At 41.2% G+C, this 14,338-nt stretch overlaps 1 protein-coding gene across 1 annotated transcript in view; it reads right to left on the bottom strand.

The window, feature by feature from the left end:
- The window catches only part of neo1a (neogenin 1a), a 148,851-nt gene that overhangs the window by 29,234 nt on the left and 105,279 nt on the right, over positions 1-14,338 (bottom strand). The window contains exons 6-7 of the mRNA XM_079339546.1: positions 14,006-14,160; positions 13,725-13,845 (exon numbers count right to left, since the gene is read on the bottom strand). Coding sequence (XP_079195672.1) covers positions 13,725-13,845; positions 14,006-14,160 — 276 coding nt within the window. The remainder of the gene's footprint in view (positions 1-13,724; positions 13,846-14,005; positions 14,161-14,338) is intronic.

Genomic DNA, 14,338 nt, shown 5'->3' on the forward strand with positions numbered 1-14,338 from the left:
TCTCATGAGGTGTCAAATCCAAAAAGAAGCTTGAAGTGTGTAAGCCGCAAACAATAGCAAATATCACAGTAAGAAAGGCATAGACAGATTTCCCATTGGAGCCCCTTCCTTTAAATTTGCTAGCAACACTAACTTGTATAGGTAGGACAGGATCCCCATGTGTTCTAAGTACTACCAATTGAACCAAGTCTGAGACATGTGCAGACTTTTTTAGAAATACGACCTCATCTTTGGACATGTTGCTGCCAGTGTATAGGTTAGAAACAGAGGAATCCCTTAAGTGCATCTTTCTGAGGGCGAATAAAGATTGAAGTTGAGTGCTGCTGTGCTGTGAAATGTTTCTCAGAGGGGGGTTACTTAAGACGGCACTCGAGTCCAGCATCCTCTGCCTTGCAAACACTTTGGTCACTACCTTACATCTCAGTTCGGAGTTTTCCATCAGGTTCCATCTTAGAACAAAGGAAGAGGCATAAGATGCTGGCTGAATGTCCCAGAAAACACCACACCTCAGCAAAAAGAATCCCTAAATCATTGTCAGATCACACAAAGTGGTACAGCAAAGCCTGTAGTGAAATAAATGGTGGGATGGGTGAAGGAGGGCAAATAAAACCATTAGATGTAGTTTCCATCGTCACACACATTGTCAGCTGGGGATAATCGACATGCGGGGGAAGTTTTCGATGTCCTTCTGACAATTTGTCTTGTATGTGCATGCCTTGAATTGTTACAGTAAGGATGTGTCAGCCTTACACTTCCACTGCCAAGCTCTATTCACGGCTGATTAATAGTGTCATTAGTCCCTGTGCCAGAGGTAATGAATGGATGGCATTAAATCTTAACGAGGAAGGTTACTCTAGATCTGCATAATAAATCTGGGTAACCAACACGCAAAACAGTCAAGACAAAGACACGCAAAGCAATGCATCCATCTTAATATTCTATTGAAAGTTAAAGTCCTTTCTCAATTTAAAATAATTGGAGAAGCATCAAAGTTCTGATTAAAGCCTCTTAACTTAAACTTTTATCTCACGTTTCTAACTCCATAATCCTTTGCTGCGATCCCAAGTGAGCGTAGCCGTTAAGTTACGCCAAGGGCTTTTTTCATCATCTGGTCCTACTACACAGATAAGAGAGCCTACCTCTCTGGCTCAGACTACGCAACTCTACCAAGAGAGCATACATTTAGTGAATGCAGATATCAGTCAGAAGCACCAGCAGCCCTAAAACTACGGATATCTTTTCATGGGGAATTCAGAAGCCAGGCCAGACTCTTGCAAAATGGATTTTCTCAGGACTGGTTTCCATGTCTAATGTGGTTCGGTAATGATGGCTGCGTAAGAAGCAGATCCAGCACAATGCTAATGGTCCATTACTGAGTCCCCACTTTTATCTGCTGCAGAATGAGCAGAGCGAGGATGAACAATGTACTGAAAAAGGCGCAGTCCAGAGCTTTCAAAAGCCCAACACAAAGCAGACTATCAGACAAAACTGGCAGTCTTTGCCTTTTTTTTTTTTTATATGAACAAATAATAGTCCCATGATGAGAAAATGAACTGCTATAAACTGAGCAGCACACCTCTGGGCTTGTGGTTGACAATGATTACAAAGACGTCCCAGATTTCTTCTGAGTGAAAGATAAATGCAGCGAGACATTTTACTTAAACGTTAAGCTTCTGGTAAATTAGCAAGAGACAGTAAAAATAACTTCACGATATCGAAGGTAAAATCTAATAAGGCATCAAAGATGAAGAAATACTACATTACTGATTAGGTAATTTCTCAAAAATGTGTCCACGTGATTATCAAGACACTCAACAACAACCCACTATCACTTATGCTAGGTGCGAACAGCTAACTAGCAGCTGTCTGCTTACTGTTATGTTTGGTTAGCAGGATTAACAGAGCAAAGTTTTTTACTATGACTACAACCACACCCAATTTATGTCCCATACATGTGAAGCTAACAGGATAGTAAATGTCTGTATACACAGTATGTATAAAACTTTACTATACTAAACTATACTATTTACTATGTATGTACTTTAAAAGTTAGAAAGCTACTGTGGATATGGATTTCAAGAGGCTTAAATATAAAAGATACTTCCAATTTCTCTGTTGGGTTCTCAAGCAAAGTGCCAGAAAAACTGTAGGTTCCTCAGAGTAACTACTGACAGCTGTGGCTGGCTGCCCCCCCCCCCCCCAAATCATCTTGTTCCCCTCACTCTCTTTCAAGATAAGAGTGGAGAGATGAGCAGGCCTGACAGCTCATGACATTCGAGCAGCTCCTTAATGCAGCTACAAAGGAAACTGAGGAAAAATGATTCAAGTGAAGACAAAGTAAGGGGTGAAGAGAGAAATGAGGGAGTGCAAGAAAAAGGCTGACCAAGTTCATTTCTTTGGTCTTTTGAGTTTCCTCTCCAGTAACTTGTCGACAACAATAATAAACTCAATTTTTTAAACAGCTTTTTTGCACTTAAAAATGCTTTACAAGCATTACAACAATACAACACAATTACAACGGAGAGACAAAGGATGCAACGCAGTTTTTTAATGTGTTGGCATTAAAGGGAAAACACGCAGAGACACAGTATCAGATTAATGGAGCGTATCAATAACTGCACACATTGCCCCTCATGGTAATAATCAGAGACAGTCAAGATTAAAGTGCAGCGGAAAAATCACAAAGGCTTAAACGACGAGATGTTCCAACTCACTGACATTATCTGAAAAAAAAAAAAAAAAAGAACAAGTCTTTTTGTCTCAAACTGAGCTTTCAAAAATGTCAAACATCTCCACCATGCTCTTGTCTATCACTTTCTAGGGCACGTTTGAAAGATGGTTGAAAATGGCACATTCCCCGGGAGAGAAATAAGCCTTTAGTTATTTAAAAAATACATGGCAATCTTAAAAATGAGTGAGTGTTCACCTCATTAAGTCTTGAGTGATTGAAATATGTTTCTGGAACAGTCTTCGGGCGGTGAAGATGCTGATGGCGGGGCCAGAGGGGACACATCAAAGCCAAGACAAATTAAGAAAAATTAAGAATTTAAGAACAACATAGCGCAGCTTCTCTGCCTCAGAGTGCTGGTATAAAGGATTCAGAGTTGGTCACAGATGTATTTAAGTCTTAATACTTATTTAACACTTCTGCGGCCATGGAGACTAAGTGGGATGCAAATGACTAGTAAATGTACCAGCCTCCTGCGTGCCATGGTGTGCTGCAGCAGACACTCTAATAGTCGGGGATTTTTTGTACTTCCGACTATGGAGCCTTTAACAGACAGCATAAACCTTTGTAAGCCAGTGCATGTCCTTATTTATCAAACAGAGTGGCTGTCTCATTGAAACCCTGCAGCGATTTCCTCTTAATAGCTCAGTTTGTTCAACTTAACATTTATCTTGCTTCTCACATCCAAAATCAACATTCCCAAATTCCCTGTGGACTTAAATAAACAGCTAGCAGGCACCAGTATGTGGTATGTGTTGGATGGGATGACAGTATGTCTGTGTTAGCATCCATCCATCACCCTCAGGCGGTTCATTTTCTGGTAATTTGGTTTCTATAAAGCAGTGACAATCCCTGCTCTGGGATGCCAAAGTAAATACAACACATGAGGGGTTTAATGTGTTGGAATGTGAACAAAATCATATATGTTGTACTGAGAGAAGATCTACATATTCTCGCACACGGGGGGAAACAAACAACCGAGTTTGGAAATGACCACGATAATTGAATGGGTTCGGGTGTATCAATAATTAATTATCCGCTGATTGTTCATACAGTGGCCCTTTCCCATCAAACACATGTAGCCCCTTGATCCTTGAGACCCTGTGGAGGAAATTTGGGTGTGATTGCTTTGTTTCCCTGAACACCTCACTTCAATACACGCTCTCGCAAAAGCATGCACGATCACAAGCTAACAGCTGCTAGCCCAGACTCTGTATGCAAATGAAGACGTGCAACTATGGTATACAATGTAAACGCACCCCACCACCACCTCCCCTCCCACTTTGACAAATCTGCATCATATGCATCACATGCTCCACATGCTGGCTGGAAGAGGAAACTGAAGTCTCTTGGGCTGATCTTTCAAGCAGATCAAAACAGCCAGTGATGCTGCACATCTCCCGAGCATTTTGCCACCGATGCCCAGAAGTGGGAACAAGCTTTTCTTTCTGCTCCGCCTGCCTTTGTATCTTATTACCTTGGAGGAACAAGGCTACAGTTCAACCTTTCCAGGAAAACAGAGAGGGCCTGGAATGAAGTAATTGATTTCAGTGAAAGCCTCCTGTAACAATGTGAATGTGTGTATGCGTGCACTCGCAGCATTTCATGAGCGAAGCTGAACAACCAGAAAAGACCTGAAAAGGTCAAATGAGATGTTTTCAGAAGTGGGAGCAGCTGCATCCACCCTTGGGAGACTCCCTAACAAACGGTCCAGCTAATCAGACTCCCACCAATAAAGCAGCCTCCCTGGGTTAGACCCACAGAGAAGCAGCTTCCCTGCTACGATAGCAGGCAGCAGGGTGCCCACAACCCGCTGTGATGCTACTTACTATTCTACTTTTAGCTTATGGAAACTGGGAGGCTCAGTGGAAAGGCAGGGGGTGGGTGCTAACAGGAAAAATAAAAGCTCCAGCTTTGGTGGCACCGCTCGCAGGGGTCGGCTGCCTGCAGCTAAGGGGAAGGGTGTGAAGGAAAAGTGATGTTTTTCTGCGATGTGGTGCTTCCAATTACCGCACCCAGAGGACTTTCCACGTCCAAAGACATCAGATCTATATCCTGAATGAGTGTTTGTTGGAGGTGGTTCCTGTTAAATCGTAAAAAGGGGCACAAGCTAGTGGCGTGTGAGAAACAGACGGTCAGGAAGAAATTGTGATATCTCAACAGATACGTACGCAGTCAGGCCTAAAACTGGTGTTGATAACAAGAGTGACCTTCAAGAAACAGCACTGACGTAGGTAGTGATGGCTATTTTCATCCTTTTTGTGCTTTCCATTCCAAACAAGAGCAGAATAGGCACCTATAATGTTTTGCAGTTAGCACTGAGGTGACAGAGCATTTATAAGTGAGGCAAAGCCTTTCACCACGGTTGAGTAAATACAACCCATAAAAAAAAAGTTCAGCCAGTGCTGCGAGAGCCACAGCTTGTAAACACACACGTACGCACAGCAACATCTCTGAGAGACACAGCCACAACACAAACACTCCCTCTGCCATCGGCACTGTACAAACAGACATTTGGTGACTGCTGATTTCGGCTCCTAACAATCAATTTATGCTACAATCCCTCTGATCAGCTTTCTACAACCCCCCTGTAAGGAAACACATTCACTGATCACAACATTAACACTTGTGTGTGTGTGTGTGTGTGTGTGTGTGTACATACAAAAGACCGATTGTGTGTTTGTATTCCAGTTAAGACCCTGTGAACACACTTCAGCGCTTAATCTCCAAATTTGAATTTCAGTGTATTTTGCTTGGAGGCAAAATTTTTGTGCAAGATAGTCACATTAACATGAGATTAATCTAATGCCCCTGGATTGCCTTTTCATGATCACAGGCTATAATTAATACAAATATGATCATTTCACACATACAACAATCTTATCATGTTTGTTTTTTCAACTATTACCCACTGACAGAAAATGATAAACCAAATAAAATACTGTCTATAATAACAGCCTCAGTGTAGAGCATGACCTGCAGTCACATGTGAATGTTTGGCTGTTTCAGAACAGGAATGTTTGGTGTTAATTGATATTTTCTAATGAAAAAAAACAAACAAACATCTTGAACACTTGAACGTCTCTTTTGGAGGCTATTTTATCTCCCAGTTGAGCTTAATGATCTCCTTCGTGTTAACAGCATACTTCTCTCCCTGTTTAAGCTGCTAATCTCACAGCATCTTTCTGAGGTTTATTACAACAGTTTGCTGATTTTCAAAATAGGAAACTCAACACAAACTGCAGATCAAAAATAAACACTTTTGAGTGTTTTGAAAAACTAGAAAATGTTTATTTCTTCGGGCATTTTATACATTGTTTATTATGTTACTATATAAAAGTCAGATTTTTTTTTTTTTAGGGGCCACAGGTCAGACTCAACCCCACGGTGAACACTCACCAACCACTAGGCCACCGGCGTCCCAATTTAATAAATTTTGATATATACATTGATATAGAAAAACAGTTTCAATGTAAATTGTGAGAAGATTTTCCAAAAAATGTTACCACATAAGGGCACCCAGACAGATGCTTTCAGAAATAAACTACTTAATTAAAAAATGAGAAACATTATTTAACATGGTTACAATTTTAGCTGTGGCGCTACGCTAAATGTGCTGCAGACCGTGCTAGGATTATTGTGTCTCTATTTGACAAACACATTTTTCTAAATAATGTTTTAGATAAATAAAAGTTTTCATATAGGACACATTATGGAAACTGTAAACAGTGAAATCCAAACATATCTAGGAAGGCTGTTTGAAGTCGATAGTAACAGATGACCAACACGCTGTCCTTGGTGTATATAAAGAATATGACAGAGTGACGGCAGTAAACAACATGGGTCAAATCAGATGAGAGCAGCCTTTACATGATAGCAGGCTACAACAAACAATGAGAAAACAATCAGCCTGATCAATCCTTAAACATAATTAGTTTGTGTCCCTGTGACCTCCTGAAGCCCGTCGTGTAGGCTGTCACCATACAGTAAAGCAAGTGTGACCATATGTTTGCACGCGTACACATCCCAGCAGTACACGACATGCTGGTTAACTGTCACATTTTCACACTGGCGCCTGCTGTTGAAGGTAAAGTCAAGTTGCAGACGGTGCTAACAGTAAAACATGGTGCCCAGCACTGCACCGTGCTGACACATTCACATGCTCACAGCGTTACAGACTCATTCCTGCTGGCCCGGCCATGACCCTGCGAGCGGATGATGGAGCACACTGTATTCCCTGAAGTGGGCCTGCGCGTGTGTTCAGTGCTGGGGGAGTCTGGCTGGAGGGAAGGGTCTTTTAGCAGCCTATTCTCACTTCTTGATTTGAACAGGGAATAAGGGCGGCAGGCAGCTGAGGAAGAACCCGGCGTCTGAGGCTTGTCTGCTACAAATGTGTTCGGGGCATTTCTGAGGACATTTCTTCACTGCTCCGCCTTCTTCTACTTGACTCAACTCAGTCTGTTTCTTTGCCGTTTAATCGTGATCTAGTTACATTTTATATTACATGGATTCTTAATAAGGTGAATTTCTTGTCTCAGCACAAGCTAGAGCCACTGCAGCAGTGTATCACACTATCAGCAGTACCAGGACCGCCTTTAAAGTACTGCTCTCGTCTCTCTCTCTTTTCAATGTCAATTCAAGTACTTCTTGATTTGTATAAGAAGAGGACAAAAACAAAGCTGCACAGAGCCACAAACAATAGATCTAGGCTACTGTGTTCTCGTCTCTTGTGTATCAGCAGTCCATGAGGAAATAATTACTGCTTGTGTTGAAACAATATCAATACAATATTTGAGAGCCTGTTTGTGATACAAATTTGCTACAGCTATCTGTTCCATTTGAAACATTCCTCTCCCCAATGATTAGCCAGACATTTTAACAAAAGGTGGGAGATGTTGGATCTTTTTCTGCTTTTTGATGTTCAGATTGTGAACAGCATTGCTTCTGGCAACCAGGTCTCTTTATAACAGCTTTTTCAGGTCTTATTTAGCTATCGTAGTCGGCTTCAATAGACACTGCTTATCAATCTGTTTTTTATATTGAAGTTGACTGTTTCACGATGGGTTATTATTTGGCAGATCCAGACAATTATGATGCACCTTTGGCAATTATTATTGTATGAGAAGTTTTAGGCAAGCATTGGTCAGTCTTTTTAAGCTTAAATTTGGAGAAAATTGTTGCTCTTGTTTTACACTGCGGACTAAATTAAATTTACTTTAGTTAAAGGCATGGTGTCAATTCTGTGTCTAGGCTCCAAATAAGATCGCCAGTGTCAGCACCACACGGGAGGGTTTTGGCTTCAATTTTTCACAACAGAAGGAGATGGAGACATGTTGTCTATATTTAAATATAGTCTATGTTTCATATTGTTTCATATTAGTAGCATTTAAATAAACCTTGTGTGGGTTTTCTTGACTTCTGGAACCTTCTTGGTAGATAATCCTTCTTGGGTTTTAACTTTCCTGGACTAAATCAAAGCCAATGTAGTTCAGTGGTTGTATCTACTCCCAGTCTTAAAAGAAGCCAAGTCATCCTGACACACAGCAGTCAACTTGTGGTTTCTGTGTCATTTCACAGGCATGTCTGGAGCTCCAGTCTGCTGTAATTAATTGATTTGCTAATGAAGTTACGGTATGTGCGTCTCTCTAAATATATCCCTTCCAGTATCTCCCTGTGCCTGTGACTTTGTCAATCTGCAGCTTTGGGAACAGCACATGTGTCAGTTTATCATGCCAGCACTCCTGATGTCTGCACTCAGAAATACACCGAGCCATGGAGAGAGAGAGGGAGGAAAATATGGAGACACAGTGAGCACTCAGGCACTGATGAGGCATCTCCATCTCTCAGCAGGGGTCCCGTACCTCTGATGGGTGGGGAGGACAGGATTCTTCTGTTTGCTGCCACAGGTTTAAGAGGTGGGGGGAGGGACAACTAATGGCAGCATAGCTGGATGAAGGGAAAGATGAAGGGAAAGGAGGAGAGATAGAGGCAGAAAGGGAGAATCGGGGAAAGATGAAAGAGAGGGAGGGATGGAGAACGACTGCTTGCCTGTTAAAGCTTTGATTTAACACAAGCTTGAAAAAAATGCTTTTGCATCAGAAATAGTGTGTCATCTTTCTTTCGTCATAAAGCGACCTGAATACTAACTTGTAATACTAGCTTGTAGAATAAAGCAGCTAAAATGCATGTAGTTGTGTTGTAGGGCACCAAGCATTGATTGATGTTTTTTAATTCCGTCTACACTACGTAGACCAAATATTCAGGTTCATGTCTTCTTTTCGTTCATTATAAATATGTTGTTGTTTTTTTGCGTCAGTGGCAGTGGAAGCTTTCTGGTTCTTCAGTGCAGTACTCGACTTGGGCACTAGGAGGCAAAATGTCAAAACAAAGCAGTGAGAAGAGGGGAGATGGAAAGAAAGGAAAACCCAGACAGAAGAGCATCTCCATACTGAAGTCAGCAGAAAGAGCAAAAGTAAGTATTAATATGCAAATGAAAGTGCATCTTTTATGCAAACATTTGAAAAAAATAATAATCTGAAAATACACACACTTAAGTGCAAACAGCAAAGGGAGTGCATCCATTTCTTCTTTGTTTGCGAATGCTAAATGCAGATCTTCCTGCATTTTTCCGTTTTAAGTACTTAGGGATTGAATTTAAACTGGAAGTTATTGACGATTGGGTATGTAGTGAGAGCACCCAGGCTGCGATGTGGCCTTGGGTTTGTGATTGTTAAAATGGGAATAAATAAAGCTAAAAAAAATGAAGTGGCTTTTCCTTTCTCCTATGAATATATGTTTTTAAAATGTAATGCGAGCTGCAGCTCCCCAGCTTCTAGAAGAAAATAACACCAGCAATCTTTCATACTGAACATTTTATTTCAGCCCTGCTCAGGGTCTCAGAAGAACCCCCAAAAAAATAAACCATACTGTACTGCAAACTTGAGCGTATATTGTCAGGATGCCACCTTATCAAACTTCATACCCAGTCTCTGTCTTTGTACTTTATATGGAAAGATGGAAATCATATAAACAAGTTCTTTGTCTATGCAAGTAAAACTTCAAAGCTGACAAAAAACGTGACCCATTTCCTTTCCAAGCTGTAATTGGCACCTACTACATTATCTTGCATCAATGTGTCATATAATCATGTGCTTGGAAAAGGCTGCAAATTGTTGCTGCACACCATCTAAAGATGGCGTGTGATGATAGTCCTTTAAAAGGCATATCCTATGAAGTCCAAAACCTCCCTCAAGATTATCTTGACAATAAGATCTACATGTGCTGCAATAGGCATAATACCTCAGATACATTATGCTTATTTCAAAATGTTAATGAGAAAAGTTCCTGATCAGATCAGTCTTTATAGACATTTAAAAGCTGCTGACAAGAGCTGGACCTAAATTAACTCAATTAAGATTGAAATGCTTATCGTATCTCAAAAGTGAGAAAGAAAACACACATGGAGCTACAGAAAGCTTTTTTCATACCAAAGAAAGTTAGTACTTTCCCTCTCTATGACAGAACATGACTCATAACAGAGGACACTTCCAAAAGACGACATGTCTGACTATGGCAGGTTTACAAGGGACATTAAGAGGCACTTACTCGGCCTGCATTACCCAGCATAATTAGGTCCCCTTGAGGTCCACTTTTGGCATCCATGCCTCTATTTACTCACATCTGTTTGCAACTAGTTAACCCCTATTGCACACGGCTGTGGAATGTCCGAGAAAATTGTCAGAGACTGCAATCTGTGGTCCTATTTTTGACCTCCACCCCGCCAAGAAATGTGTTTTTCACAGCTTTAACGTTGCTGAAGATTAGACACAGTTACATTCACAGGGGAAAACATTTTGTTTTTCTTGTGCTGCAGTTTGCCATTTCAAACTCAATCACTGAGGTATTTATAAAAAGCAAAATATAAATGACTATCAAAATGTTGTACACGCTTAAAGCTGGCAGCTGACCTTTTTCCTTTCCACACAACCACGAGTGGGAATAATCAGTGGAGCGACAGTGAATGGCAGCCGGCTGTGTCCCGATGTTAAGATTATGATAACTGATGAATATGAGCAAACTTGCAGCCACATTGATTTCCCTGTTGGGTAAAGACAACTTTATCCCAGCGGCAACTCCCTGGCTCATCTCCATGCACTGCAAGGCAGCCGTCAGACAGACGGTTGTTTTCCTGGCACCGACACACAGAGATTCAAGCCTGGCAGGTGTGATATAGATACCTGACTGAGGGGGAACACACAGGGGCAGCAGAGAGCAGGAGGGGCGTGTGTGAGATAGAGGTTTAAGAAGTGTACAAAGATGTCCAGCTGTGAGGGAGAAGCCATATAGAGGGACTATTTCAGGCAGCACAATTAACACAAAGCCCAGTGTGTTGGCTTATTAAAAAGAGCATGTGGCTTTGTAAGTCATAGAGAGAGAAAGTATGGAGAAAGGTGGCAGATGGCTGTGAAATTGTAAGCGTTTCTACTAAGCAGCACAGGAGAGAAGAATGAAGCAGAGGAAAGACTCTAAGGGGGGAGAGACTCTAATAGACCTTAAAGACAATTTGTTTCAAACTCACATCACAGAGCTGTGCCCACAAAGCAGTAATAGCTGTAGAAAATGAGCTGATTTCAAACATGTTCTCATTGATTCACCGTTGCACCTCTGAGAGAGGAAATTACTCTGACACAGTGGAGCATGCAGAGTGAGCTGCAGCGGATGCGTCTACACGAGCTCAAAACGTCAATATTTTACAGGAAGAGTAAACAGCAACGCTACGAGTGCAGTCATCTCCAGGACCCATCGTCTAAAGCTGAAGATGATGGCGGGATAATGAAACTGATGAATAAACAGGAAACTTTGGAGTGGCAAGTGTGTTTGGATTAGTAGAACTGTGACCAAGACAGAAGTACAAAAGAGACAAGACAGAAAAGATTCTCTGTGATATTTTTGGATTATAAAGAGATTAATTTCTTCAAAGCTCTGCTTAGGGCACACCCCGTGTACAAGGCCAGCTGCCTCTGTAATTCACCTCATTTATCTCCACCTCAAACAAAGAGAGCAAAGACTCGGGGCCCTGCAAAGCTGCAAAAATCCCTATCAATGCTGTCAAATGCAGACGCACAATGAGCTGCAGGTCATCATTATTTCTGACTTTATGTCCTCCAATCAGAGGGGATGACACAGCTGGGGAGCCACCGGTTGGACACCAATATGCTAATCCATTAGCCACCTGCTTCAAGGGAGGGGGGAGTCCACACTTGATTCGATTTTTCATCAGCAAAGCAGCCGAGTCGGAGTCAAGTAAGCTGCAGTGTCAAAGGAAACAAAAGGCCCTTCATTTCTGATGCATTACCATCGTTTTAGCGTTGTCCCTTTCATCGTTTTATTGTTCTCTATTTTCAACCATGTTGTTTTATTTTGAGTAATATTTTTTTTATTTTTTTTTTAGAGAAACCGTGTTGCATGCATCGTTTTGAATGACTTGTTTTCCTGTTTTCTAGAGGACTGAACAAGCCCGCTGGGTGAGACTATGATTATTATTGTGCTTTAAATGATCTCAAATCTAAGTTAGACTACATTTTCTCTAATGGCAGAGGTAATGACACAAAACAACTGCAAGAACTGGGATCTTATGGTAATTGTCCACATTCTCCCCCATGTTCAGGCACTATGTTTTTATCGCTTCAAGCCTAACTGTCCTTGGTGTCTGCCTTTGTTGTGCTCTACACTGGCTGTTAGCATTCAAACAGTTAAAGGTAGAAACAGTAGGAAGTCGATGCTGCAGCTACAGTATGTGCACAGTGTCACAGGGATTGATGTTTACTTAAAGCTCCATGAAGCCAAGCAGCTTTCTTTAAGTCTTCACATTTCTGTACCACTAGATGTGGAATGGACTGACGGCCGTGGTTTGCCCCAGATACAAGTCTGTTGCTTTTAAGTCACCTCTGGTTTCTCAGGATTCCAGTGGTTTCATTTCACTGTTCACTAAACACTCACTCTCACACCTTCACACATGTGTACATCCCCCAGAAGCCATCTCGCTTTTATTTAAGCAACACAAACTGAATAACTGAGGAGTAGACTCTTTCTTTAACCAAGCTAGCCTGTGCCGCACAAGCTATTGATGAAAAAGTCTTTTTACAGAAATCTTTTTTTGAAAGCCTGAATACTATACTTGACCTGAAATTAAAGAGGACTTATGATGCTCATTTCAGGCTTTATAACTCTATTTTATGACCTGAAGCGATTCACAGTTCCAGCTGTTGGAATAATAAAGGTTAAATAAGAAGTAAAACATGCGTTACTGTATTTCACTTTAATTCTCTGACTTCTCGTGTGAAACATTCATATCCCTCCCTGCATCGTCCGCTACTGGATACTGGAGTATATTAAATGCTGCTATGACTGTTGTAGACTTGCTTTCCCGTGTACAACCATTTACCAAGAATAACTTGGTTTGACATGTTTTTGGCCTGGATGTAACTATTCCAAGACGCACTGATGTCTGCTTGTTGCTTAAGCAGAAAATAAAGTGGAAACAGGCCGAACTGAAGCCTGAGATTTTCCCCATACGCATGACTTTTAACTTTACTTTACCTCATTATTTGAAACTTTGACCAAGTTTAATATGAAAATACAATATTGTAACACTGTACTGTAAATATGGGAAATCACAATAGATGCTCTTTAAGATTTAAGGCTTTCTTTTAAAACAACTATTATCATTATTTTGTAGATTTCAGCTCCTTTCACACTGTAACATTGGAGCTGATATCTTACTGTTGTTCATGCTCTGCTGACCTTGAACAAATGCTTCCACTGTAATGCTCGACTACAGTCTCAGCAAACTGATCAGACAGCATTTCTGGGTCATGCTTGACACTATTATTTCACCGCTGAACACTGTATTTGTGTCATCTTTTTAAATCTGTTCCATCTACTTTCCTAAAAGGTCTGGATGCACACTTGTGTGTGTTGCTTGTGTTTGGCGTACCGTGATTTAAGATGATCAGCTGGGCACCGGACTGGATGTTTCCTGCATCATTTTCGGCAAGGCACTGATAGAAACCCTCATCAGACTTAACCAGACCCAGAACCTGCAAGTTGTGCTCCTTCTGCAGATCAGAAAGTAAAGAGAACAGGTGGAAAAAGGGAATAACAATGAGAGGCAGTTCAAACGTTACTAACAGCACTTACAGACAAAACCAAAATGAAATGAGAATCTTTGATTATTTGATTTGAAATAAGCATAACATTTATGTCATATGAACTTACAATTATTTTGAAGTAGTCACTGGGGATTACAGCATCCCCATTCTTCACCCATTTGACAGTGGGGGCTGGGGACCCTGAGACATCACACTCAAAGATGATGTCCATGGACTCATGAGCATAGATGTTGGCCGGCCGCTTCACAAACTGCGGAGGAACTGTGGGATGCAGATTAAAAAAAAAAAGAGGAGTCAGGAAAGTGTGGAGAAAAGCTGACACTTTGTCGGAGTCATATTACTCTTCAGAAATGTATTAACCAATTTGTCAAAACTGAGCAGGCATATCATGCTCTAACACTGTGGTCTTTGACAGGATAAGAACAGAACCAAGAGATGC

This window comes from Symphodus melops (assembly GCF_947650265.1).
Source record: "Symphodus melops genome assembly, chromosome: 3".
Lineage (NCBI taxonomy): Eukaryota > Metazoa > Chordata > Actinopteri > Labriformes > Labridae > Symphodus > Symphodus melops.